The 27,983-nt window shown below is 37.9% G+C and overlaps 1 protein-coding gene across 1 annotated transcript in view; it reads right to left on the bottom strand.

The window, feature by feature from the left end:
* The window catches only part of ADAM18 (ADAM metallopeptidase domain 18), a 109,889-nt gene that overhangs the window by 34,331 nt on the left and 47,575 nt on the right, over positions 1-27,983 (bottom strand). The window contains exons 13-15 of the mRNA XM_043893635.1: positions 24,937-25,032; positions 14,039-14,237; positions 528-633 (exon numbers count right to left, since the gene is read on the bottom strand). Of these exons, the coding sequence (XP_043749570.1) occupies positions 528-633; positions 14,039-14,237; positions 24,937-25,032 (401 nt within the window). The remainder of the gene's footprint in view (positions 1-527; positions 634-14,038; positions 14,238-24,936; positions 25,033-27,983) is intronic.

Genomic DNA, 27,983 nt, shown 5'->3' with positions numbered 1-27,983 from the left:
ATGGACTCTTTTCCAGGTAAGACAAGGAGATGAGCATTTTTGTCTGCTCCTTCTAAGAACTCCTTTGTTTGCTACATTCCTGTGGGGTTTGTGAATGGAAGTCCCTTTGGGTATCAGAGTCAGGTGACCTGGGGACCTGACTCTCAGGCAGCAATGCAAAAGCTAGGGTGTAGAAATGTGTACCAGTTCCTTATAGGGATAGATTAGTGACTTGGAGTGGGCTACAAAGAGATGGCAGGGAAGGTGTCTCTCAGTTTAGGAGATGAGTGATTCCATCTGTTCCCTCTGCACTGAGCCCACTTTCTGCCTTCAGTAGTAAACACCAAACTTCTCTTAGTCTCCTTATTAACAGGGGAAAAAAATTAAGAAAAAAAGAGAGCTAAATTGCATAAAAGGAAAATATACATAACGTTATTTGAAAATATTCCCCAGATACACAATTTATTTTCCATTACTATTTAATGTCTCTCGACAAGAAATAGAGACATTTTATAACTCAATGAAACAGTCATTTTCTATATACATACTTTTGCTCACAAGGTAATGGTTGGGAATTTTTAAAACCACAGTTTCCAAAACTATTATGCAAAGAATTAACTTCTTCAAAACAGGCAAATGGAGCACCTTGAGCACCTTAAAGTGAAAAACATGTCATTAAATTATTATTCTTAATGCAAATAAAATATTTGTCAATAAAAAGCTAATGAAACATGGCATAAACAAAAAAAAAAAATTGTGGTCTTGGTCATGCTTTTTTTTTTTTTCCCCGTGTGTATCTTGTCAATGGGCTTCTCAGGTAGCTCTAATGGTAAAGAAACTTCCTGCCAACACAAGAGACAAAAGAGGCAGAAGGTTTGATGACTGGGTCGGGAAGATTGCCTGGAGGAGGGTATGGCAACCCACACCAGTATTCCTGCCTGGAGAATCCCATGGGCAGAGAAGCCTGGAGGGCTATAGTCCATGGGGTCGAACAGAGTAGGATATCACTGAAGAGAGTTAGCACACACCCTGTCAATGCAAGTAGAAAGAATGACTGTCTTATCTGATAGAAAATAGAAAATGTTTATCTCTATTGTAGCAAAGTATCTTATGGTTAAAAACAATTTGCTGACCCCTCCCTGGGGGAATGCCTCTTTCCTAGTCCAATGTACATCAGGCTTGTACATTGTAACTTGTAACTTACTCTACTTAATGAAATGAGTGATTTGAAACATCAGTTGGGGTAAAACCTTCAGAACTAGTAGATGGGGTGACATATTCTCTTTTTTTTCCCTCTTGCAAGATAAGCAAGGTTTTAAGTGGAGGTTCTTTAATCAGTTTGGGTGTCATAGTGAAGGCAGAGCAGAATATAGCAGAGTAATTTTATTAGATACATAAATCTCAAAGATTTGAGGTTCATTTCCATTTCAATAAACAGAAAGACTCGTACCTAGATGTGAAATTCTACTGTAAAATGCACCTAAAATGTGGCGTTGTAATTGAAGCCTGCCAGTAGATGGCAAGAAAGAGAGTAATGTCCTCTATACAATGCTGAAACTTCTAGAAGAACTATCTTCTCAACAATTTAAAGGTAAATAATGTCTTTAGTGAGCTTACTTCTCTATGCAAGGTGGTCAGGAAACAGAAATGTGTCTTAATTACTCTTGACTGATTTTAACCAAATGGTGCAAGTAGTCAAGAAAGAGATAAGGCAAACTTGGAAAAAGAATCAATTATTTCAGAAACAGGAATAAAAGAAAATAAAGTTCATACTACGGGCACTTGGGTGGATGATGACAGGTGCTAACTGATATAAACTGGGAAGTCATTATGTCCAGTTGGTTGTTCTGTGCCTAATCCATGGTGAGTGGGGCTTTTCTGTTTGTTTGTTTTTTGGTGACTATTAACCTGACAGATTAATACAAAGATCTTCACATTCTTGTTCATGTCCATGTGTCTATCCCAGAATTCTTGTCTATAATCTTCTAATCTCTCTGCATCCAGGTTCACCACCAACCACCTTGGCCCTTTGTCACTGTCCATAAATACATCTATAATCCAATCTCTAAACATTTCTTCTTCATAGGAAATGAATGATCACATGGTCAAAATCTTTTAAGGCATCCTCCCAAGTGAGACTGTAATGTGGCTACTATCTTTTTTCAATTTATAACCAGTTACTGAGCCAACACACCTATAAAACTAGCCTAGACTTATTCCTTCTGCATCCACCAGTCATAATGAAATCCCATGTATCCATTGGTAAGAGCCAAGGAGAAGCAAAGGTATAAGAGGGTAGGAAGGCATCCTGTTCTAGATTTCCTGTTCATGAATTTTTCTTCTGCCTCTCTTTTTCTTGAGCTTGAATCTGAATGAATGAATGGCTTCTATCTATCGAACCATCTGACCTAAAGGATTTTACATAACTGAGCTTATGATGAGTAGTTCTCAGTATATGATCACTGGATATCTGAAAGCCAGATGGTTTATCTCTACAGGGGCCAGTAGTGTGCCCAGAGTTGTCAAGTTAGTGCAATTTTCTAAAACGTAGCTAGAACAGGCTTCCCCCGTGTTTCAGAGGGTGGTTCAGCACAGTTTTGCTTCTGGAACCCCAGGGAACTGCCTTGCTATTTTCCTAAGAAGCTTGGTAGAAGCACCACATGGCATTTATTTTTCTCATAACCCACACCTCTAGTAATGGGTCTTCTGTGTTTTATGATTCAAAATGCAGGGCTGTTTGTATTGCAGCTTAGATACGCTTCAAGGGCTTATTCTGTTTTTTTACCTCCCTCAATATTAGCAACATTTCATGTCACCTGGTAAGTGGAATCAAGCAGCACTTCCCCATCTACTGCCTCTAGAACCCAAAGAAGACTACCTTTGGGTACCATATTTGTTTCTTTTCATATGAAATGCGAGATACGTACGGTTTGTCTTTTACTTTGCAGAGGGTGTCAGGTCATGCCCCTGATCACTGGACTCCTAAAACTTTCCTGATATGACAGGTTCCTAAATATTTCTTCAGGGTATCTCCCGCCCTTTTGTAGCACATGCATTTTACTTAGTCCTCTTACATTCTAGCTTGTTGTTGTTTAGTCACTAAGTGGTGATTGACTCTTTTGCAACCCCATGAACTATATATTATATACTAGCCAACCAGGCTTGTCTGTCCATAAGATTTCCCAGGCAAGAATACTGGAGTGGATTTCCCTTTGCAAGGGATCTTCCCAACCCAGTGATTGAACCTGCATCTCTTGTATTGGCAGGCAGGTCCTCTAACACCGAGTCATGAGGGAAGCCCATTCTAGCTACATTTTGCTTATCTAGCCAGGTTAGTACAAAATCAGTGATAGTGTGGATCAACATGACCTTTTCTGGGATGCCCAAATCTCTTCAACTACATATGGCTGAATGTAGCTATATTTGAACCCTAAATTAATACCATCATCCATTCCATGTGAATGAAAACTGCTTCTCTTTCTCTTTTCATGTAGGAATAAAAAAGAATATAAATATTTGCCAAATCAATGGCTACACTCCTACCACATATCTAAGGTCATGTTGATCTGCTCTAGTATAGTCACCACACTGGCAAAGCAGGTACATTTACTTAATCTACTACTTGCTGATATTTACAATAGATACTATTATCTTCCAGGGACCATCTGGTTTCTGCAAGGGTCCAGTTGGGTCATTGGTGCAGATATTGTATAGCCAACAAGTCTGCATCCTTTAGATCATTAAACAAAGCACTAATTTCTGGAAGGACTTTCTCCATGGCCTCCCCAAACTGACCAAGGACATAATGATGGCATTGCACAAACTACCATGATGTGGACTACAATAATACATGCTAGGACTGAGAAAGAACTACCAAATGGACCTGTGAATCTAGTGGGCCTATTATAAACTGAAACTTGGCAAGGATTCTTAATCATTTCCTGACTCCTCTAAGTGCCCGCTCTCATGGAGAGACCATGATGAAACTGGGTTTCTGAAAATTGCTAGAATTTGAACAGGGAATTATAATATTCAATAATGTAATCTTTTTCAGTCTCTCAGTCATCCATTTTTTAAATTTTCTTTGATGGTACAAAGAGGACAATACCTTTGTAGGCTGCCCATATAACACAATAGAATAGAAACTATATTCTATAATATTAGCCATCTTTCTGACAGTTAGTAAATCAGGTATCCACATCTGCTACTCTGTTCCTGATGCTTGTTATAACAATTTTATACAGCCCTGTTCCAGGCACTGCTATCTGATCTTGATTTTTTCAAGATCTTATCATGCCAGTTACCATCAGTGAACCTCTTTCTATATTATCCCCTCCTACCGTCATTGCCTTGGCCTGTGGAGAAGGCCCTTATTGAAATACATGGTGATTCTGATACTCTTCTCACCAGCACATCCCAAGGCCTTGGTCCTTGCTGTTGGGCTTAATTATTTGACCTTACACACGTAGTATGTACATTGCAGAATGCCCACTTCCCTGAGCCTTTTCTTCCTTTACTCCACTAAGTGATACAACAATTCTTTCATTTAAAATTCACTTAGAATGGGCCACCATACCGTCATCATGCTTATTTAACTTCTATGCAGAGCACATGATGAGAAACTCGGGGCTGGATGAAGCACAAGGTGGAATCAAGATTGCCAGAAGAAATATCAATAACCTCAGATATGCAGATGACACCACCCTTATGGCAGAAAATGAAGAAGAGCTAAAGACCTTCTTGATGAAAGTGAAAGAGGAGAGTGAAAAAGTTGGCTTAAAGCTCAACATTCAGAAAACTAAGATCATGGCATCCAGTCCCATCACTTCATGGCAAATAGATGGAGAAACAGTGGAAGCAGTGTCAGACTTTATATTTTGGAATCCAAAATCACTGCAGGTGATGACTGAAGTCATAGAATAAAAGACCCTTACTCCTTGGAAGGAAAGTTATGACCAACCTAGACAGCATATTAAAAAGCAGAGACATTACTTTGCCAACAAAGGTCCATCTAGTCAAAGCTATGGCTTTTCCAGTAGTCATGTATGGATATGAGAGTTGGACTATAAAGAAAGCTGAGCTCCAAAGAATTGATGCTTTTGAACTATGGTGTTGGAGAAGACTCTTGAGACTCCCTTGGATTGCAAGGAGATCCATCCAGTTCATCTCAAAGGAAATCAGTCCTGAATGTTCATTGGAAGGACTGATGTTGACATTGAAACTCCAATACTTTGGCCACTTGATGCAAAGAGCTGACTCACTTGAAAAGACCCTGATGCTGGGAAAGATTGAAGGTGAGAGGAGAAGGGGATGACAGAGGATGCGATTTTTGAATGGCATCACTGACTCAAGGGATATGAGTTTGAGTTAACTCCAGGAGTTGGTGATGGACAGGGAGGCCTGGCGTGCTGCAGTCCATGGAGTCGCAAGGAGTCAGACATGACTGAGCAGCTGAAGTGAACTGAACTGAACTCACCTAGAATGGGCCATCATGTTATTTTCAATGTTTTTGGAAACAATCTCAGCAAAAATGTTTACTATCTTCTAGCATCCATGCAGAATGTTGATTCCTCTATCTTGGGAGAATGATTCCATAACAATAGACTCTCTCCTACCAAGTCTTATGGCCCTGATCCAGTCTTATGACAAAGGACTCTCAGAATCCAGTTCCATGTATATCCCTTGGTTTCAGTTGTAACAGCTAACTAGGACCTACAACTCTGTTGGCGTAGAGCTCTGCTGCTGTTCAGTCACTAAGCAATGTCTGACTCTTGGTGATCCCATGCACTGCAGCACGCCAAGCTTCCCTGTCCTCTGGAGATCCTGAAGTTTTCTCAGGTTCATGTCCATTGAGTCTGTGATGTTTTCCAGCCATCTCTTCCTCTGCTGCCCTCTCCTCCTTTTGTCTTCCATCTTTCTCAGCATCAGGGTCTTTTCCAATGAGAGCTCTGTTACTCCCATATAAGCTCCAGCAATCTGGGCTCTAATTTAAGAGAGCTCTGTGTCTTAAATCTATTTTAAGTTAGTGGCCAAAATATAGGGGAAGAAACTCAGAGGTATACATTTTGTGTGACAGGTGTCCACTACAACTTGGTGCTTGCAGAGGACATTTGCCATCTGCCTCTGCATAGATGGAATCCTCTGCAGCTGCAGCTGTTGACCTTCGACCTGCCCTGAAGGGAGTTCAGGGTGGAGAATGAGACACTCTGTGCTCCAGGAAAACTGATGGAACAGGTCTTTAGATAGCTAGGTATTTTCAGGAACTGATTTCATGATCCCAATCCTTACATCTCCTCATATCTATAAAAGCATGAAATCCCTTAATGGTGACATCTGCTCCTCATGCTAGCAGAAAACCTTTTGTAAAATATGCACGCGATTGCATGTACTCCACCTTCACCATAATTATATGCATTGGTCTTCTCCCACTACCTCTTTGGAGCAGTTTCTCAGAGCTATCTGAGGGGCTGTCTCCCAGGCTGCAGTCCTAATCTTGCCCCAGATAAAACAACTTGCACACCCACCTTGTGCATCTTTTCTTTAGTCAACACAGACTTCTGCATTATTTTCAAGCAAGGGGAACATCCCTATGCCAGATTGGGTGCAGGTGTTGGTATGATAGGGGGACAGTTTGATATTTTATAGGTTCAAAAGTTTCAGAGAAGTCTGGACGCTCAAAAGTTCAGGGGACATATCTTTAACTCCTCCCATCCTCAATGCAAGATTATCATTTTCTTCCCAACCAGATCATTAACCCTGGCAAAATAGATTTGATTGATGATTTAACCTTGTCTGGAGTTCCTTCAACTTGGGAAGTCTTCAACTTTCTCTATCCTCTGATTTTAACCATATAAGTTAATAGTTAATATAAGTTAATAATATAATATTTAATATAAGTTAATAATAATAACTATATAAGTTAACTATATAAGTTAATAAGTTAATAGACTTCCACTCAGTCTGAATTCAAATCATCCTATTGCAGAGAAGAGCCAATTCTGGCTCCGTGTTGTAACTGTTTCTTTGACTTGCTTTTCATTGCTTTGGCTATTATGAGTATACATAATGGTCTGTCTCACAGAACCCTGCTACTCTGCCTGAATGTTAAACTAAAGCGCCTTTGTTCTGTTCATAGAGAACTAACATGACCTTGCCCCCCTGTGAATGGCTGTGATAAAGAAGAGATTAATATATTCCTTCCACGAGCTTGTCATTCCTGAAGATGTTTTGCAAGACTGGTGGCCTTTTTTACTTTATTTCCTCGCCACCTCTCTCTCTCCCATTCTGCTTTTTTTAATTTCCTCACCTCCCCCATCTCTGTTCTATAAAAGAACCTTATAAGATGGTTATTCTGAAACATTAGTCTGCTACCTTCTTGGTCGACTGGCTTTCTGAATAAAGTCATATTCCTTACCTCAACACCTTGTCTCTGGATTATTGGCCTGTTGTGTGGCAAACAGAGCAAGCTTAGACTTGGTACCAATATCTTTTTGCTATCTTTTCCCAGATTCCAATGTTGCTTTGTAATAGTGATCCAGTTCCATTGCCCTGGTAATTACTATTTCCCCATACAGTTCACTCATACCAGCTGATGCGAGGTATACCCTGTCACTAGCGTTCTACCCCTGTTCATTCTGTGAGTACATTGTCAGTTTCCGCCAGTGATGAGGTGTTCATCGATTACCTGTTAGTGAGTTATGTCATTCTGAAGATGTATCTTGTATTTTCTCACACTGCTGTCAGTAACAAGAGTTAGTGGCTGGAGCCTCCAGAAGTCAGCCTCTGGATGAGGTACAATAGGTAAACTATTAGTGATCAGATCATCCAGACCATCGGGAAGTGAGAGGAAAGCAACAGGAGGGAGCAGAGAAGAAATCAAACTAAGATGCAGGCCCAGCAAAGATTTCACCCACTACGACTAGCTAGCTGTGGAGAATAAGTGGGCGAGTTGACAGCTGGAGGCCCTCTGATGACACTCAGCAGTATTTTTCTTATCCACTACAACTGATTTTCCTTTCAACATTCTATTTTCTTTCCTTTAATTGTACTTTGTACAATTAGGAGCTTTATGTTTCTTTGGTGTGTATGTATTTACTGTCTTTGTCTCTTGACTCTAAGATCTGTGATAACAGTAACCATGCACATGTGTCCAACTTGAATATTATCAGCCCTGTGCACATACATTCTCACTTTATATATATATATTATATATATATATAAGTATATATTTAGTTGGCAAATATAATGAATATGATTGACTCTACAGATGCTTTAAAAGTTCAATTTTACTTAAAGAAATAATGCAGAATGTAAGCAATTTTTGTTAATCTGTATGTCTCATATAGTAGGCTACTATAAGAACTGCTTTTTGCCCTATAGTTTTTGGCAACAACAACAAGGAAAAAAAAAAAAATGTCTGCTCGAGATAAGAACCAAGTAAATGAATCAGTTCAGTTCAGTTCAGTTCAGCTGCTCAGTCGTGTCCAACTCTTTGTGATCCCATGGACTGCAGCACGACAGGTCTCCCTGTCATTCACCAACTCCCGCAGTTTACTCAAACACATGTCCATTGAGTTGGTGAGGCCATCCAATGATCTCATTCTCTGTCGTCCCCTTCTCCTCCCGCCTTCAATCTTTCCCAGCATCAGGGTCTTTTCAAACTAATCAGGTCCTCACATCAGGTGGCCAAAGTATTGGAGTTTCAGCTTCAGCATCAGTCCTTCCAATGCATATTCAGGACTGATTTCCTTTAGGATGGACTGGATGGATCTCCTTGCAGTCCAAAGGACTTTCAAGAGTCTTCTCCAACACCACAGTTCAAAAGCATCAATCTTCAGTGCTCAGCTTTCTTTATAGTCCAACTCTCACATCCATACATGACTACTGGAAAAACCATAGCCTTGACTAGATGGACCTTTGTTGACAAAGTAATGTCTCTGCTTTTTATTTATTTATTTATTTTTATGTCTCTGCTTTTTAATATGCTGTCTAGGTTGGTCATAACTTTCCTTCCAAGGAGCAAGCGTCTTTTAATTCATGGCTGCAGTCACCATCTGCAGTGATTTTGGATTCCAAAAAATAAAGTCTATCATTGTTTCCCCATGTTTTTGCCATGAAGTGATGGGACAAAATGCCATGATCTTAGTTTGCTGTATGTTCAATTTTAAGCCAACTTTTCCACTCTCCTCTTTCACTTTCATCAAGAGGTTCTTTAGTTCTTCTTCATTTTCTTCCATAAGGGTGGTGTCATCTGCATATATGAGGTTATTGATATTTCTCCTGGCAATCTTGATTCCAGATTGTGCTTCCTCCAGCCCAGCGCTTCTCATGATGTACTCTGCATGTAAGTAAAATAAGCAGGGTGACAATATACAGCCTTGATGCTCCTTTCCCTATTTGGAACCAGTCTTTTGTTCTGTGTCCAGTTCTAACTGTTGCTTCTTGATCTGCATACAGATTTCTCAAGAGGCAGGTCAGGTGGTCTGGCATTCCCATCTCTTTAAGAATTTTCCACAGTTTGTTATGATCCACACAGTGAAATGTTTTGGCATAGTCAATAAAGCAGAACTAAATATTTTTTCTGGAACTCTCTTGTTTTTTCGATGATCCAACAGATGCTGGCAATTTGATCTCTGATTTCTCTGCCTTTTCTAAATCCGGCTTGAACATCTGGAAGTAGATGGTTCAAATACTGTTGAAGCCTGGCTTGGAGAATTTTGAGCATTACTTTGCTAGCGTGTGAGATGAGTGCAATTGCGCTATAACTTGAGCATTCTTTGGCATTGTCTTTCTTTGGGATTGGAATGAAAACTGACCTTTTCTGGCCCTGCAGGAACTGCTTTGTTTTCCAAACTTTCTGGCATATTGAGTGCAGCACTATCACAGCATCATCTTTTAGGATTTGAAATAGCTCAACTTACTGGAATTCCATCACCTCCACTAGCTTTGTTCATAGTGATGCTTCCTAAGCCCACTTAAACTTCACATTCCAGGATGTCTGGTCTAGGTCAGTGATCATTGTGATTATGAGTTTTGAAGATCTTTTTGAATAGTTCTTCTGTGAATTCTTGCCACCTCTTCTTAACATCTTCTGCTTTCTTTATTTTACACCATTTCTTTCCTTTTTTGTTCCCATCTTTGCATGAAATGTTCCCTTGATATTTCATTTTCTTGAAGAGATCTCTAGTCTTTCCCATTCTATTGTTTTTCCTCTATTTCTTTGCACTGATCACCGAGGAAGGCTTTCTTATCTCTCCTAGCTATTCTTTGGAACCCTGCATTCAAATGGGTATATCTTTTCCTTTTCCTTTGCCTTTCACTTCTCTTCTTTTCACAGCTATTTGTAAGGCCTCCTCAGACAACATTTTTGCCTTTTTACATTTCTTTTCCTTGGGGGATGTTCTTGATCCTTGTCTCCTATATGATGCCACAAACCTCCGTCCATAGTTCTTCAGGTACTCTATCTATCAGATCTAATCCCTTAAATCTATTTCTCACTTCCACTGTACAATCATAAGGAATTTGAATTAGGTCATACCTGAATGGTCTAATGGTTTTTCCTATTTTTTTCAATTTAAGTCTGAATTAAATGAATAGAAGATGAATAAATGAATGAAGAAATGAATAAACTACATCAGAAGATCGATTTTTGACCCAATTGAATAAGTTTTGTGGAGATGTTAGAGTGTATATTCCAAGAGGAAATGCACGAGTGGTTACGTCTTTACTAAGCATCCTTGTTTTCATTAGAACTCAAGAAGATGTCAAATGTTTAGTAACTCGGTTTGGTGTTAAAGGTTCATTTAATTAAAAAGAACATGGGAAGGACTCTTTCAGTCCAGGGAGTATGATAGCCAGTCCCCCATTTCTGCTTTGTGGAGACGGAGCCAAGCTCTTGAGGTAGGGGATACAGAGGTCTGATAGATAATCAAAGTTGATGCTGACATTGCAAAACAATCTATGACTATCATTCAAATTGGAATTTGCTGTTCATCAAGTACATGTTGAAACAAAACTATGCTATGGTCACTAGTAAAAGAGAGTGAAAGCTATCCAAGTGTCACTAAAGGCAAATTTGGGAATAGACGATGAAATAGATGATAATCCTGCCCCTTTGTCAAATGTTAATGCAGCAGTATTTAAAAAAACAAACAAAAAATGGTCATTCAGTGGCACACCCATCACAAGGACAATCCTCATCATCCTGAGGACAATAAGAACAAAGAAAAATGAACAGATGATATCTCTGAATATCTGAACAACTTCCTGAAAGTTGACCAAGGAACATGATTTGATCTTACATTGGCAGCAAACTACTTAGAAATCAAAGATTTGCTTGATCTGCAAGGCTGTTGTCAATATGATCAAGGGGGAAACTGAAGAGATTTGAAAGACATTGAATATCAAAAGTGATTTTACTGAATAAGGGGAAACCCAGGTATGCAAAGTGAACCAGCCGTGTGAAGAAAAGTGAAATTGTGTGCCAAATACTAGTTGCACTGTTTTGTTTATAATTGTAGTATTAGAGAAACAGACAACAAATGCAGCAGTGAATCAACTGTATTAGCAGGATTTTGTCCTCATTGCATGTGTAGTTTCAGTAGAGATTCCAAACTTATGGCTCAGTTTCTTCTAGTATGATCAAAAGTTTCCTTTTTCTTTGCTCTGAATAAAATTGAACTGTTGGTTCTCTATAGAAAAAATTTTAAAAATACAAAAGGATCTTGTCCTAGATTCTAATTACTGGATTTTACAGAGAGTAAGTAAGTAATAAGTAAATTATTTAATTTAATTTTAAGTGATGCATTAAACATTGGTCAAAAGTTATTGTGACAAAGACAAATAATATTTTTAAATACAAATGAGCACTTTAAAAATAAAAACAAAGAACCAAGTAAAAAGCAACATCTTGAAAACACAGCATAGAGAAAATAGCACTGATCTGTGATTCATGCGAGATGAAAGCTCTCTAGCTCTGGAATTTTGGTTGCCACCTAACCTGAAACTTGTTACTAAAGATACGTTTCAAATAATTAAGAAGATTAAAAAAAAAAAGCTTACAGGAAATTAAAAAAAATAATTAGGAAGACAACATGAGCCAGGTACTGTGTAATTTGGACAAATAACTGAAATTTGGTGTTCTGCTACTTTTACTCAATTAGCAAATGATTTTATTTGAATGTCACTGAGTAATTTTGATCTATTCTAAATTTAATTTACTTCTTTAAAAACATAAAATCATAGTGGGGTATTATGAAAAAAACACTGTCTGAAAAGGAGGGATATATGTACTAGTCATGTGAATTATTCTCAAAAAATTGTTTAAAAAGTGAAGTATGAAAACAAATTTTAAACAGGTGCCTGAGACTACTGTTACCCTATCAGTTCTTCAGTGAGGAAATAGGATTCTATGTTTTCAGAATGAAGTTCATTCTGAACTTTTTAAGTTTCAGGCCATTAAAATTAGGTAATGAATGGTAAAGTAAGAGGAAGTTCAGCAAAATTTTGGAATCTACTAACTTGCCATTCCAATCTTTATATACATAAATATAGCTCCTAATTTGAGCTGTAAATATGGATCTTTTTGACTAGGAAATTAAGATCCAAACCAAAAATCAAAGCATAAGAAAAGGAGTGTACAATACTATCCTGAAAGTCTGAAATACTCCTACAAAAACTAATCTTCATTCATTCAAATTTAATCTTCACTGACCTTGTGACTCAGTTCTTCCACTTCTAGAGTTGTGTGATATCTATTACATCCTAGAGAGGGATCCAAATTTAAGATAAATATACAAGGCAGGACCCTCCAGCCTCCTGCACAGGTGCCCTGGGACCTGGCACCTCCCATCAGTGGGCCCACACCAGACCCAGAACCCTGCAGGCCTTGCGGTCCACATCAAGGGTACCCATTGAGCACACAGCTCTGGAGGATGGAGAGGGAGTGTGCCGCTGGGTTCCATAGAAAGTGCGCTATAAAATGAAATCAACCCACCTGAAGTGTGCTGCGTGCTAAGTCATGTCCGACTCTTTGCAAACTTATGGACTGTAGCCTGCCAGGCTCCTGTCCATGGGATTCTCCAGGCAAGAATACTGGAGTGGGTTGTCATGACCTCCTCCAGGGGATCTTCCTGACCCAGGGACTGAACTTGCCTCTCTTATGTCTCCTGCATTGGCAGGTGGGTTCTTTACCACTAGCGCCACCTGAGAAGCCCCCAACCCACATAATACATAGAAATGTAAATAGAGAATCAGGCAAAATGAGGCAAAGAAGGAATATGTTCCCCAGAAGAAAAAGAAAACAAAATGGAGACAAGCAATCTACTTATACAGAGTTCGAGGTAACAATCATATTAATACTAATATTGTGTGTGTTAGTCACTCAGTTGTCCCTGACCCTTTGCCATACCATCTACTGTAGCCCGCCAGGCTCCTCTGTCCCTAGAATTATCCAGACAAGAATACTGCAGTGGGTTGCCGTGTTCTACTCCAGGGCACCTTCCTCACCCAGGGATCAAACCTAGGTCTCCTGCATTGCAGGTGGATTCTTTACCCTCTTAGCCACCAGAGAAGCCCCAATACTAATGTTATTTTTAATTTAAATTTTTACACTTAACGTTAAGTGTGTGGGAAAGCTGTCAAGTCACAGAGGCAGATAATGTTTCTAAAACCCAAAGTTCTAGTTGAAAAATTTTGAGTCTTGCCCTTAGCAACAGATTTGGCCAGTTATTTTCCTTGAAATGACATGCACACTTCATTCATTTTTGATGTCTTCCAAATACCCAACTCTTAATCAACATCATTTGTCTCAATCATTATTTTAAGTAAAAATGGTGTTCCATGTCAAAAGTGGCTAGTTCAGTTCACAAATCAACCAGTTGCAGAAGTGCTTTACTGTGTCCTCTGGTATGCAAGTGCTTTAAATATCCTCCCCAAGGATCATGCAGAATATTAAGAAGAAATGTACCCAGAAATTGAGGCTTAATAAAATTATTAATTTTCACTGCTTCATCAAAGACAAGAAAAAGAGAAATATATATAAAAAAAAAAAGAGCAGTACCTTTTCCAAATACCATGGCACACTGGTTGTCAGTACTTTGGCATCGTCCATTGTAACAATACGCAGTCCCCGACCTGCACAACTGGCCATTCATGGCATATGTGTCAGGAACGCAATCACTGGAAGTCCCATTGCAATACTCGGTAAAATCACACTCCGGGTCCACACTCTTCCTACAGGGAGTGCCTGCTACTGATATCTAGGAGGAAAATGAAAATCATGTTCCCTGGGTGACTATTCTCAATTCCTTACTGAAGAGAAAATGAGATGTGCCTGATTACAGTGAGTCCCCTACATATCAACGCATTCTACTCCATTTGGAAATCTGATTTGTTCATAAATCCAACAAAGTTAGCCTAGGTACTTAACTAACACAATTGGCTGTATGGCGCCATACTGTAAGAGATTTATTGTCCTTTTCACATAAACAATACATAAAAAAGCAATAAACATTTTAAATCTTATAATGTCTTGGAAAGTACAGTAGTACAGCACAACAGCTGGTATCCAGGGGCTGGCATCGAGTGAACAGGCAAGAACTACTGACTGGAGGAGGGAGACCAGCTGAGAGATGGTAGAGCTGAAGGATCATCAGGAATGAGATGGAGGGTGATATTTCAATCATACTTGATGTTAATAGCACAGGTTCTGGCTCCTTGGGGAAGCAAACGCACATTTGTCATGTTTGACAGTTTGCAACTTGAAGGTTCACATGTAGGGAACTTACCATATTGATACTAGAGAGGATTACAGAGCCCTACTGCTGAGTTCTCCAAAGGAAAAGGCAAGCAGAGTATTCATGATGAAGCCTGAGGAAAAGTAACTGTCTCAAAGGCTAAAAGGATCCTCCACCAGAGTTTTATGTTTTACATCAAAAACCACCAGACTAACCAGCATTTGGATGGAGACAGAAGAAACATACTTGCTCCTCAAAATTGGAGAAACATTGCCTCTACCATTTTCTTCTTGGAGATAGATACCAGGAGACAAACTCCCTGGTTTCATATACGCCACTATATTTAAAATAGATAACCAACAAAGACCTACTGTATAGCACAGGGACCTCTCCTCAACATTCTGTAATAACCTGAATGGGAAAATAATTATGCATATATAATTTGTATAACTGAATCCCTTAGCTGTATGCCCAAAACTAGTACAACATCGTAAATCAACTCTAGTCTGATATAAAAGAAATTTTTTAAAAAAAGCTTCCTGGTTTTAATATTTACTTGGATGTTTACTAACTTATTTGTGTGAATGAGACACATAATTCCTCATTTGTAAACTTGGGATAATAATCATTCTCTTGTAAGTTTCTTGTAAGTATTAAACTGAATTAATGTAACAAGTGCTTTGAACAATATATGGTAAACAATATATGGAGTAGCTATTATCATTGTTGTCATCATCACCATTACATTTATCATTTGTGAGCTAAAAGTCCTCTTTGTATAGCTCAGATAAAGAGTACATTTATGATCACATCTTTATTCCCTGTTGACTTAATCAGGCATCGTTGCTTCCTATGATGAAGTTCACCATGGCCAGACATTCTATGCATGTTAAAGTGACACACACACTCTACAATCTAGTTTCATTGACTTAATATTTAACAGACTGAGACAAAGATGAGCAATAAATGAATGAAATGGCATCTTATAAAGGACTGTATGGAAAAGAAACTCTTTCAACCTAGAATTCCATTTTTAGGAAATGTATATTTCAATAACAACTGTGAAATAAAGACTTGCCCAGGAAAATAATAATTAACAGAATTGATTTCAGCAGATAGAAATTACAAGGAATAGTAAAGGGAAGTCTTCAGATATAAGGAGTATGGTAGTGAGCAGAAATTTACAGAAGGAAATAAAGAGATCCAGAAATGAAATAAAAGATGTTAATTGCAAAATTCTGTTTTCCTCATCTTACTTGCTCTAAAAAATAAGACTATAAAAAGCAAATCAAGTAACAAAATATTTTGTGTTTATAATATGTGAGAGATGTTCTTTTATATAAGGTTCATCTCTATACATGAAGTGGTGTATTATATGAAATGAAACTCTGATTGATCAACCATCTGTAAACTCAGAGAAACTATTAATAGTAAAATGATTTTTTAAGGTTAAATAATAAACCAGTAGCAACGAAAAAAATCAAACCATATTGTACAGTTTTAGAGTCTATATTTAGTTTGCAGATCAATTGCAAGGCTCATAAATAGCTACTGGGAATTCAAAATAGTATAGCTAGATTGGAATATATGATTACAATTTCCTATAAAACTCCATATACACTTACTGTATGAACCAGCAATTTCATTTATAGCTATCTAAGTGAAAGAAATCCTAATATTCATGCAAAATCTGCTTATGAATATTTTTATAGCAGTTGTATTTTCACCATCCCAAATGGAAAATGAACCAAATGGCCCTCAACTGGTAACTGTATTAATAAACTGTGGTACATCCTAGTATTGCTTGCAATACTATTCAACAATAAAAAAGGAATGACTTGCTGATAAACACAACATAAATGAAGCTCAAATGCATAATGCTAAGAACTGTGGTGTTGGATAAGACTTTTGAGAGTCCCTTGGACTGCAAGGATATCAAACCAGTCAATCCTAAAGAAAATCAATCCTGAATAGTCATTGGGAGGACTGGTGCTAAAACTGAAGATCCAATACTTTAGCCACCTGATGTGAAGAACTGATTCCTTAGAAAAGACCCTGATGCTGGGAAATGTTATAGGCAGGAGGAGAACGGGACAACAGAGGATGAGATGGTTGGAAGGCATCACTCACTCAATGGACATGAGTTCAAGCAAGCTCTGGGAGTTGGTGATGGACAGGGAGGCCTGGCACACTGCAGTTCATGGGATTGCAAAGAGTCAGATATCCTGTAATTAAAGCTTTTTTTCCCCTGAGCTTTCCACACATGGTCATGTTTCTAGGGTATATACGTAAGACATAAACTCATAATGATCAATTAACTTAATAATTTATACTCTATACAAAATATGCAAAAATTGCTCAGGAAAGGGATTAAAGTAATTCAAATTTCCAAAACCACTCTGCAAAAAATATCTTTAGCCCCATTCCTTAGATAATATCTGGCATTGCTTTTAAAATTGCTATTGGATAACTGCTCTATAATATTGTGTTATCATTTTATTTGTGTTTATATTAATTACTGCAGGTGATCAGTGCACACACTGAACATTTATAATTTTCATTGCTGTAAATTGCTTGGGTACTCCATTTGCCACTGTGTGTGTGTGTGTGTGTGGTGTGTGACTCAAGTTTGATTCATTAATGTGTGAGGATTCTTTGTATTTTCACTACCCTACACATTTGGACTTCCCTTGTGGCTAAGCTGGTAAAGAATCCACCTGCAGTGTGGGAGACCTGGATTCGACCCCTGGGTTGGGAAGATCTCTTGTAGAAGGGAAAAGCTACCTACCCACTCTTGTATTCTGGCCTGGAAAATTCCATGGAATATACAGGGCCTGGTACAGACAAGGTTCAGGATTCTTGCCTTGAGAACTCCATGAACAGTATGAAAAGGCAAAAAGATGGGACACTGAAAGATGAACTCCCCAGGTAGGTAGGTGCTAAATATGCTACTGGAGAACAGTGGAGATATAACTCCAGAAAGAAGAAGAGAAGGAGCCAAGCAAAAACAACACCCAGTTGTGGATGTGACTGGTGATGGAAGTAAAGTCCGATGCTGTAAAGAGCAATATTGCATAGGCACCTGGAATGTTAGGTCCATGAATCAAGGCAAATTGGAAGTGGTCAAACAGGAGATGGCAAGAGTACACATCGATATTTTAGGAATCAGCAAACTAAAATGAACTAGAATGGGTGAATTTAACTCAGATGACCTATCTATTACTGTGGGCATGAATCCCTTAGAAGAAATGGAGTAGCCATCATAGTCAACAAAAGAATCTGAAATGCAGTACTTGGATGCTATTGGAAAAATTACAGAATGATCTCTGCTCGTTTCCAAGGCAAACCATTCAATATTACAGTAATCCAAGTCTATGCCCTGACCAGTAATGCTGAAGAAGTTGAAGTTGAATGGATTTATGAAGACCTGCAAGACCTTCTAGAACTAACACCCAAAAAAGATATCCTTTTCATTATAAGAGACTGGAATGCAAAAGTAGGAAGTCAAAAATACCTGGAGTAAAAGGCAAATTTGGCCTTGGAGTACAGAATGAAGCAGGGAAAAGGCTAATAAGAGTTTTGCCAAGAGAATGCACTGGTCATAGCAAAAACTCTCTTCCAACAACACAAGAGAATACTTTACACATGAATGTCACTAGATGGTCAATACCGAAATCAGATTGATTATATTCTATGCAGCCAAAGATGTAGAAGGTCTATACAGTCAGCAAAAACAAGACCAGGAGCTGACTGTGGCACAGACCATGAACTCCTTATTGCCAAATTCAGACTTAAATTGAAGAAAGTAGGGAAAACCACTAGACCATTCAGGTGTGATCTAAATCAAATTCCTTATTATTACACAGTGGAAGTGACAAATAGATTCAAGAGATTAGATATGTTAGACAGAGTGCCTGAAGATATTTGAATGGAAGTTTGTGACACTGTACAGAAGGCAGGGATCAAGACCATCCCCAAGGAAAAGAAATGCAAAAAGGCAAAATGGTTGTCTGAGGAGGCCTTACAAATAGCTGTGGATAGAAGAGAAGTGAAAGGCAAAGTAGAAAAAGAAAGATATACCCATTTGAATGCAGAGTTCCAAAGAATAGCTAGGAAAGATAAGAAAGCCTTCCTCAGTGATCAATGCAAAGAAATAGAGGTAAACAAGAGAATGGGAAAGACTAGAGACCTCTTCAAGAAAATTAGAGATACCAAGGGAACATTTCATGCAAAGATGGCACAAAAAAGGACAGAAATACTATGGACCTAACAGAAGCAGACGATACTAAGAAGAGGTGGCAAGAATACACAGAACTATACAAAAAAGTTCTTCATGACCCAGATAATCACGATGGTGTGACCACTCACCTAGAGCCAGACATCCTGGAAGGTGAAGTCAAGTGGGCCTTAGGAAGCATCACTGTGAACAAAGCTAGTAGAGGTGATGGAATTCCAGTTGAGCTATTTCAAATCCTGATAGATGATGCTGTGAAAGTGCTGCACTCAATATGCCAGCAAATTTGGAAAACTCAGCAGTGGCCACAGCATTGGAAAAGGTCACTTTTCATTCCAACCCCAAAGAAAGGCAATGCCAAAGAATGCTCAAACGACCACACTATTGTACTCATCTCACATGCTAGCAAACTAATGCTCAAAATTCTCCAAGCTAGGCTTCAACAGTTCATGAACTGTGAGCTTCCAGATGTCAAGCTGGATTTAGAAAAGGTAGAGGAACCAGAGATCAAGTTCTAACATTCACTGAATCATGAAAAAAGCAAAAGAGTTTCAGAAAAACACCTACTTCTGCTTTATTGACTATGCCAAAGCCCTTTGACTGTGTGGACCACAACAAACTGGAAAATTCTTAAAGAGATGGGAATACCTGACTACCTGACCTACCTCTTGAGAAATCTGTATGCAGGTCAGGAAGCAACAGTTAGAACTGGACATGGAACAACAGACTCTTTCCAAGTCAGGAAAGGAGTATTTCAAGGCTGTATAATGTCACCCTGCTTATTTTACTTATATGCAGAGTACATCATGAGAAACTCTGGGCTGGAGGAAGCACAAGCTGGAATAAAGGTTGCTGGGAGAAATATCAATAATCTCAGATATGCAGATAACACCACCCTTATGGCAGAAAGTGAAGAAGAACTAAAGAGCCTCTTAATGAAAGTGAAAGAGGAGAGTGAAAAAATTGGCTTAAAAGTGAACATTTCAGAAAACTAAGATTGTGGCATCTGGTCCCATCACTTCATGGCAAATAGATGGGGAAACAGTGGAAACAGAGACAGGCTTTATTTTTGGTGGCTCAAAAATCACTGCAGTAGTGACTGCAGCCATGAATTAAGACACTTGCTCCTAGGAAGGAAAGTTATGACCAACCTAGACAGCATATTCAAAAGCAGAGACATTAATTTGCTGATAAATGTCCATCTAGTCAAAGTTATGTTTTTTCTAGTAGTCATGCATGGATGTGAGAGTTGGACTATAAACAAAGCTGAGCACTAAAGAATTGATGCTTTTGAACTGTGGTGTTGGAGAAGACTCTTGAGAGTCTCTTGGACTGCAAGGAGATCCAACCAGTCCATCCTAAAGGAAATCAGTTCTGACTATGCATTGGAAGGACTGATGCTGAAGCTGAAACTCCAATACTTGAGCCATGTGATTCGAAGAACTGACTCATTTGAAAAGACCCTGATGCTGGGAAAGATTGAAGGCTGGAGGAGGAGGGGAGGACAGACGATACCATGGTTGGATGGCATCACCGACTTGATGGACATGAGTTTGAGTCAATTCCAGGAGTTGGTGATGGACAGGGAGGCCTGGCGTGCTGCAGTCCATGGGGTCGCAAAGAGTTGGACATGACTTAGCTTCTGACCCAAATTGAACTGAACTGAACTGATACAGGAACTATACAGGGTCGCAAAGAGTTTGACACAACTCGGAGACGTTCACCTTCACACATTTTGTTTCACATTTTGTCTGCTATGCCTGTTATATTTTTTCCGTTAGTCATTTGAATTTACAATTGCTTTGAGAGCTGATTTTCGTTTTTTTTTTTTTTTTTTTGTATAGGAGTGTATATGTTTATTCTACTCTCTTTTTTTTTAATTTTTATTTTTTTAGTTGGAGGCTAATTACTTCACAACATTTCAGTGGGTTTTGTCATACATTGATATGAATCAGCCATAGATTTACACGTATTCCCCATCCTGATCCCCCCTCCCACCTCCCTCTCCACCCGATTCCTCTGGGTCTTCCCAGTGCACCAGGCCCGAGCACTTGTCTCATGCATCCCACCTGGGCTGGTGATCTGTTTCACCATAGATAATATACATGCTGTTCTTTTGAAATATCCCACCCTCACATTCTCCCACAGAGTTCAAAAGTCTGTTCTGTATTTCTGTGTCTCTTTTTCTGTTTTGCATATAGGGTTATCGTTACCATCTTTCTAAATTCCATATATATGTGTTAGTATGCTGTAATGCTCTTTATCTTTCTGGCTTACTTCACTCTGTATAATGGGCTCCAGTTTCATCCATCTCATTAGGACTGGTTCAAATGAATTCTTTTTAACGGCTGAGTAATATTCCATGGTGTATATGTACCACAGCTTCCTTATCCATTCATCTGCTGATGGGCATCTAGGTTGCTTCCATGTCCTGGCTATTATAAACAGTGCTGCGATGAACATTGGGGTGCACGTGTCTCTTTCAGATCTGGTTTCCTCAGTGTGTATGCCCAGAAGTGGGATTGCTGGGTCATATGGCAGTTCTATTTCCAGTTTTTTAAGAAATCTCCACACTGTTTTCCATAGCGGCTGTACTAGTTTGCATTCCCACCAACAGTGTAAGAGGGTTCCCTTTTCTCCACAGCCTCTCCAGCATTTATTGCTTGTAGACTTTTGGATAGCAGCCATCCTGACTGGCGTGTAATGGTACCTCATTGTGGTTTTGATTTGCATTTCTCTGATAATGAGTGATGTTGAGCATCTTTTCATGTGTTTGTTAGCCATCTGTATGTCTTCTTTGGAGAAATGTCTGTTTAGTTCTTTGGCCCATTTTTTGATTGGGTCATTTATTTTTCTGGAATTGAGCTACAGGAGTTGCTTGTATATTTTTGAGATTAATCCTTTGTCTGTTTCTTCATTTGCTATTATTTTCTCCCAATCTGAGGGCTGTCTTTTCACCTTACTTATAGTTTCCTTTGTAGTGCAAAAGCTTTTAAGTTTAATTAGGTCCCATTTGTTTAGTTTTGCTTTTATTTCCAATATTCTGGGAGGTGGGTCATAGAGGATCTTGCTGTGATTTATGTCGGAGAGTGTTTTGCCTATGTTCTCCTCTAGGAGTTTTATAGTTTCTGGTCTTACATTTAGATCTCTAATCCATTTTGAGTTTATTTTTGTGTATGGTGTTAGAAAGGATCAATCCAAGAAGAAGATATAACAATTATAAATATATATGCACCCAACATAGGAGCACCGCAATATGTACGGCAAACACTAACGAGTATGAAAGAGGAAATTAGTAGTAACACAATAATAGTGGGAGACTTTAATACCCCACTCACAACTATGGATAGATCAACTAAACAGAAAATTAACAAGGAAACACAAACCTTAAATGACACAATGGACCAGCTAGACCTAATTGATATCTATAGGACATTTCACCCCAAAACAATCAACTTCACCTTTTTCTCAAGTGCACACGGAACCTTCTCCAGAATAGATCACATCCTGGGCCATAAATCTGGTCTTGGAAAATTCAAAAAAATTGAAATCATTCCAGTCATCTTTTCTGACCACAGTGCAGTAAGATTAGATCTCAATTACAGGAAAAAAATTGTTAAAAATTCAAACATACGGAGGCTAAATAACACGCTTCTGAATAACCAACAAATCATAGAAGAAATCAAAAAAGAAATCAAAATATGTATAGAAATGAATGAAAATGAAAACACAACAACCCAAAACCTATGGGACACTATAAAAGCAGTGCTAAGGGGAAGGTTCATAACATTACAGGCTTACATCAAGAAACAAGAAAAAAACCAAATAAATAACCTAACTCTACATCTAAAGCAACTAGAGAAGGAAGAAATGAAGAACCCCAGGGTTAGCAGAAGGAAAGAAATCTTAAAAATCAGGGCAGAAATAAATGCAAAAGAAACTAAAGAGACCATAGCAAAAATCAACAAAGCTAAAAGCTGGTTTTTTGAAAAAATAAACAAAATTGACAAGCCATTAGCAAGACTCATTAAGAAACAAAGAGAGAAGAACCAAATTAACAAACTTAGAAATGAAAATGGAGAGATCACAACAGACAACACTGAAATACAAAGGATCATAAGAGACTACTACCAGCAGCTCTATGCCAATAAAATGGACAACTTGGATGAAATGGACAAATTCTTAGAAAAGTATAACCTTCCAAAACTGAACCAGGAAGAAATAGAAGATCTTAACAGACCCATCACAAGCAAGGAAATCACAACTGTAATCAAAAATCTTCCAGCAAACAAAAGCCCAGGACCAGATGGCTTCACAGCTGAATTCTACCAAAAATTTAGAGAAGAGCTAACACCTATCTTACTCAAACTCTTCCAGAAAATTGCAGATGAAGCTAAGCTTCCAAACTCATTCTATGAGGCCACCATCACCCTAATTCCAAAACCAGACAAAATTGCCACAAAAAAAGAAAACTACAGGCCAATATCACTGATGAACATAGATGCAAAAATCCTTAACAAAATTCTAGCAAACAGAATCCAACAACACATTAAAAAAATCATACACCATGACCAAGTGGGCTTTATCCCAGGAATGCAAGGATTCTTTAATATCCGCAAATCAATCAATGTAATACACCACATTAACAAACTGAAAGATAAAAACCATATGATTATCTCAATAGATGCAGAGAAAGCCTTTGACAAAATTCAACACCCATTTATGATTAAAACTCTCCAAAAAGCAGGAATAGAAGGAACATACCTCAACATAATAAAAGCTATATATGACAAACCCACAGCAAGCATCACCCTCAATGGTGAAAAATTGAAAGCATTTCCCCTGAAATCAGGAACAAGACAAGGGTGCCCACTCTCACCACTACTATTCATCATAGTGTTGGAAGTTTTGGCCACAGCAATCAGAGCAGAAAAAGAAGTAAAAGGAATCCAGATAGGAAAAGAAGAAGTGAAACTCTCGCTGTTTGCAGATGACATGATCCTCTACATAGAAAACCCTAAAGACTCTACCAGAAAATTGTTAGAGCTAATCAATGAATATAGCAAAGTTGCAGGATATAAAATTAACACACAGAAATCCCTTGCATTCCTATATACTAACAATGAAAAAACAGAAAGAGAAATTAAGGAAACAATATCATTCACCATTGCAACAAAAAGAATAAAATACTTAGGAGTATATCTACCTAAAGAAACAAAGGACCTATACATAGAAAACTATAAAACACTGATGAAAGAAATCAAAGAGGACACAAACAGATGGAGAAACATACCATGCTCATGGATTGGAAGAATCAATATTGTCAAAATGGCTATTCTACCCAAAGCAATCTATAGATTCAATGCAATCCCTATCAAGCTACCAACGGTATTTTTCACAGAACTGGACCAAAGAATTTCACAATTTGTATGGAAATACAAAAAACCTCGAATAGCCAAAGTAATCTTGAGAAAGAAGAATGGAACTGGAGGAATCAACCTGCCTGACTTCAGACTCTACTACAAAGCCACAGTCATCAAGACAGTATGGTACTAGCACAAAGACAGAAATACAGATCAATGGAACAGAATAGAAAGCCCAGAGACAAATCCATGAACCTATGGACACCTTATCTTTGACAAAGGAGGCAAGGATATACAATGGAAAAAATACAACCTCTTTAACAAGTGGTGCTGGGAAAACTGGTCAACCACTTGTAAAAGAATGAAACTAGAACACTTTATTCTACTCTTTATCAGATAAATCAGAAAATGGCAAACTGAGGTTTCAACATAATGGAAGAATCAGTACTAACCTTAGATATGTTCTTTATCTCATGATATTTGTCCTTAATGTCCATGGTTGTTTATGCACTCTCTGCTTTGTTCCCCTGAATTTTCTCCGAAGTCTGTCAATTCTGCATTAATTCAATTCATACAGCATTCTATTATCACAGTTCAATCATCAACATAAACTTTGGAAACTCACCTCACATTCTGACGTACAGCATGATCCAGAAGCACACTCTACTAGGCCTTTCAGTTTACATATATTATAATCACAGCAATTCTTAAACTGACATTCCTAAAATTTCATAAGAAGAAATACCATTTTAGTTCCACCACTTAATAGGTCTTGTTTCTCAGCTTCTACTTAGTACTCTATTGTATTCAACTTTTCAACTATGTAATATATTTATGTTTAGTGAAGCTTTATTATTTTACTATTTCTAGAATTCTCAAAGGCACATGCAACTATAAGAACTAAATCAATAATATCTAAAATAACAGTTGATCATTTGCATTCAATATTTAAAATATGTGGTAATTAATAACTTGGAGTTATAACATGGAAATTATAATTAATTTGGATATAACCTGGACATAAATATAACATGAAAATGGAAATGTAACATTTGAATTTCCAAAAGAAAACTTCCCAGCTGTCTTTTTAGTGACTTGTTTACTAAAATTTCCCTTTATGAATAAAGCTAAAGGAAACTTGGGCTATATATATATAACAAAAATTTATTTAATATAGGAGTCATGTGCCACATTTTACTATAATGGAAATACATTGAAAAAAGGATATTTTTACATATATATTTTTACAAGTAAATGGCAGTCAACTGTTATTCAAATTAGATGATAATTTTAAATAATGTCAACCAAATATTTTTCAATTAAATGCATTGCATTTATATAATTTATATATTCTTTAATGTTTTTATATTCTTAAAAACTTGTAAAATTAAATATCTTCCATTTACTCAAAAATCAAGTTTTAAAGATTTTGTCCTTAATAAGATTCTTCTTCATTTAAAATTTTTCAAATGTTTCTAATTTTTCTTATGTTTATGTGAATAGATATGTATTTGTAAATATTCCCATCATAGAAATAATATAGAAAACATGGAGTAAACTCTGAAGTTGTGATCATACTCTGCAGTTTCCTGAGTTTCTCACTGGTTATCTTATCCTCAAAAAATGAGTTAGAGCATGTAACTTTTTTCTGTACTCTATTTAAGTGTTTAATGTTCCAAAGTTCAATATCATTACATGAGTGTATGTGCATGTATATATTCTTTCACGAAAAGGAAATAAGGATGCATGACCAAACAATGTTTGTCAAAACTAATTATGAGAAATCAGTTTAATTTATAACAAGGTAACTTGCAAATGGTGTCTTATTTTTATTATTAGTTCTCTGATTACTAGTGTTTTTGAAAATGATTTTGCATTTTGTAAAATTTTGTTTATGAATAATCATTTCTTCTCACAATTTTCATCATTTTGCATAAGGATTTTTGTTTATTCATTTTCCTTTTTCCCCCTTTAAATAGGAGTGGCTTTTTAAAAATCTCTGACTACTCTTTTTCTCCTATGTTAATAACTTTTCCTTAAACTCTATTGTTTGTCTTATTAATGGTGTCTGTCATTTCTTGTAATTTGCAACTTTCTTCTTCCTTTATGATGATTGCATTTTATATCTCATTACTAAGACCTCCAACATGCCAAGACTATATTATCAATATTTTACTCATATTTTATTGCTTTTTAAAACTTACATACTTTTTTCCAGAAATGTACACCTCCATATTTTGTGGGATATTTATTCTAGCATTTATTACTCATAACTGTATATGTGAATACAGGAATAAATAAATGCACACACCTGCATATGTGTGTCAGTGCAAAAACAGAGCTTACACTTGTATAAAATGGGAGATATTTACAAAAATATAGGTGCCAATGCTATTCTCCCAAAATCGACCTGGGACACATCTGAATTGAACAAGCTAGGTTTATTAATAGTTTCTGCAAAGGAAAACAAATACCATGGGGAATTGTATACACCTCCATGAGAGTATGTAATTAGAGGATTGAGGCTTAGGTAATTTGGAAAGGGTTTAAAGAGTCTGGACTTTGCAAGACTAGATGCTGTCAGAAACCAGGAGTTTATCTATGATTGGGTATTTTAATAATTCTTATCTAGAAGAAGAAAGGGGCTTTCCAGGGGGCACAGTGGTAAGGAATCTTCCTGTCAAATGCAGGAGACACAGGTTGATCCTTGGGTCAGGAAGATCCCCTGGAGTAGGAAATGGTAGCCCATTCCAGTATCCTTGCCTGAGAAATTTCATGGACAGAGGAGCCTGGCAGGCTACAGTCCATACGGTCATAAAAAGCCAGACACAACCGAGAGAATGGGCACACACAAACACAAGAATAAAGACAGTATTAACGCCAGGGTTGAAACGGGTAAAGAAGCAGGAAATACTCATTGGCCAGGAAAAGGGGGTGTTTGGTCACTATTGTAACTTGGACAATATTCAGGTTTTACCCTTCTCAGAAATAAAGTGGAGGGCCTTGCTTAAAGAGTGGCTTTATTCTTTTTCCTTCATCCATTTTGATTACAGATGTTTCATTTCTTAAGCCAATGGCCCAATATCACAGTGAGCCGAATTTAACAGCCTCGTAGTATGGCTTGATATTTTGTAAGGCAAAATTACCCCAAAATGAACTCATTTTCTAAAATGTTCCTTTGTAGTTGTCATTCATATGAAAAATCTGAGAGAAAACACATGACAGACAGAGCAAAACTGAAACATACAGCTAGGGGTGGCTACTTAGTCAGTAAGTTGTATCCAACTCTTTTGTCACCCCATGGACTCTCACCCCTCTAGGTTTCTCTGTCCATGGGATTTCCCAGGCAAGAATACTCAAATGGGTTTCCATTTTCTTCTCCATGGCATCTTCCCAACCCAGGGATCAAAGTCACCTCTCCTGCATGGGCAGGCAGATTCTTTACCACTGAACCACCAGGGAAGCCCACCGCTAGTGGTTCAGTTCAGTTCAGTCACTCAGTTGTGTCCGACCCTTTGTGACCCCATGAATCACAGCATGCCAGGCCTCCCTGTCCATCACCAACTCCCGGAGTTTACTCAAACTCATGCCCATCGAGTCGGTGATGCCATCCAGCCATCTCATCCTCTGTCGTCCCCTTCTCCTCCTGCCCTCAATCTCTGCCAGCATCAG

Source organism: Cervus elaphus, chromosome 32 (genome assembly GCF_910594005.1).
Source record: "Cervus elaphus chromosome 32, mCerEla1.1, whole genome shotgun sequence".
NCBI lineage: Eukaryota > Metazoa > Chordata > Mammalia > Artiodactyla > Cervidae > Cervus > Cervus elaphus.
The sequence above is the reverse complement of the archived record's forward strand: the minus strand, read 5'-3'. Positions and strand labels throughout refer to the sequence as shown.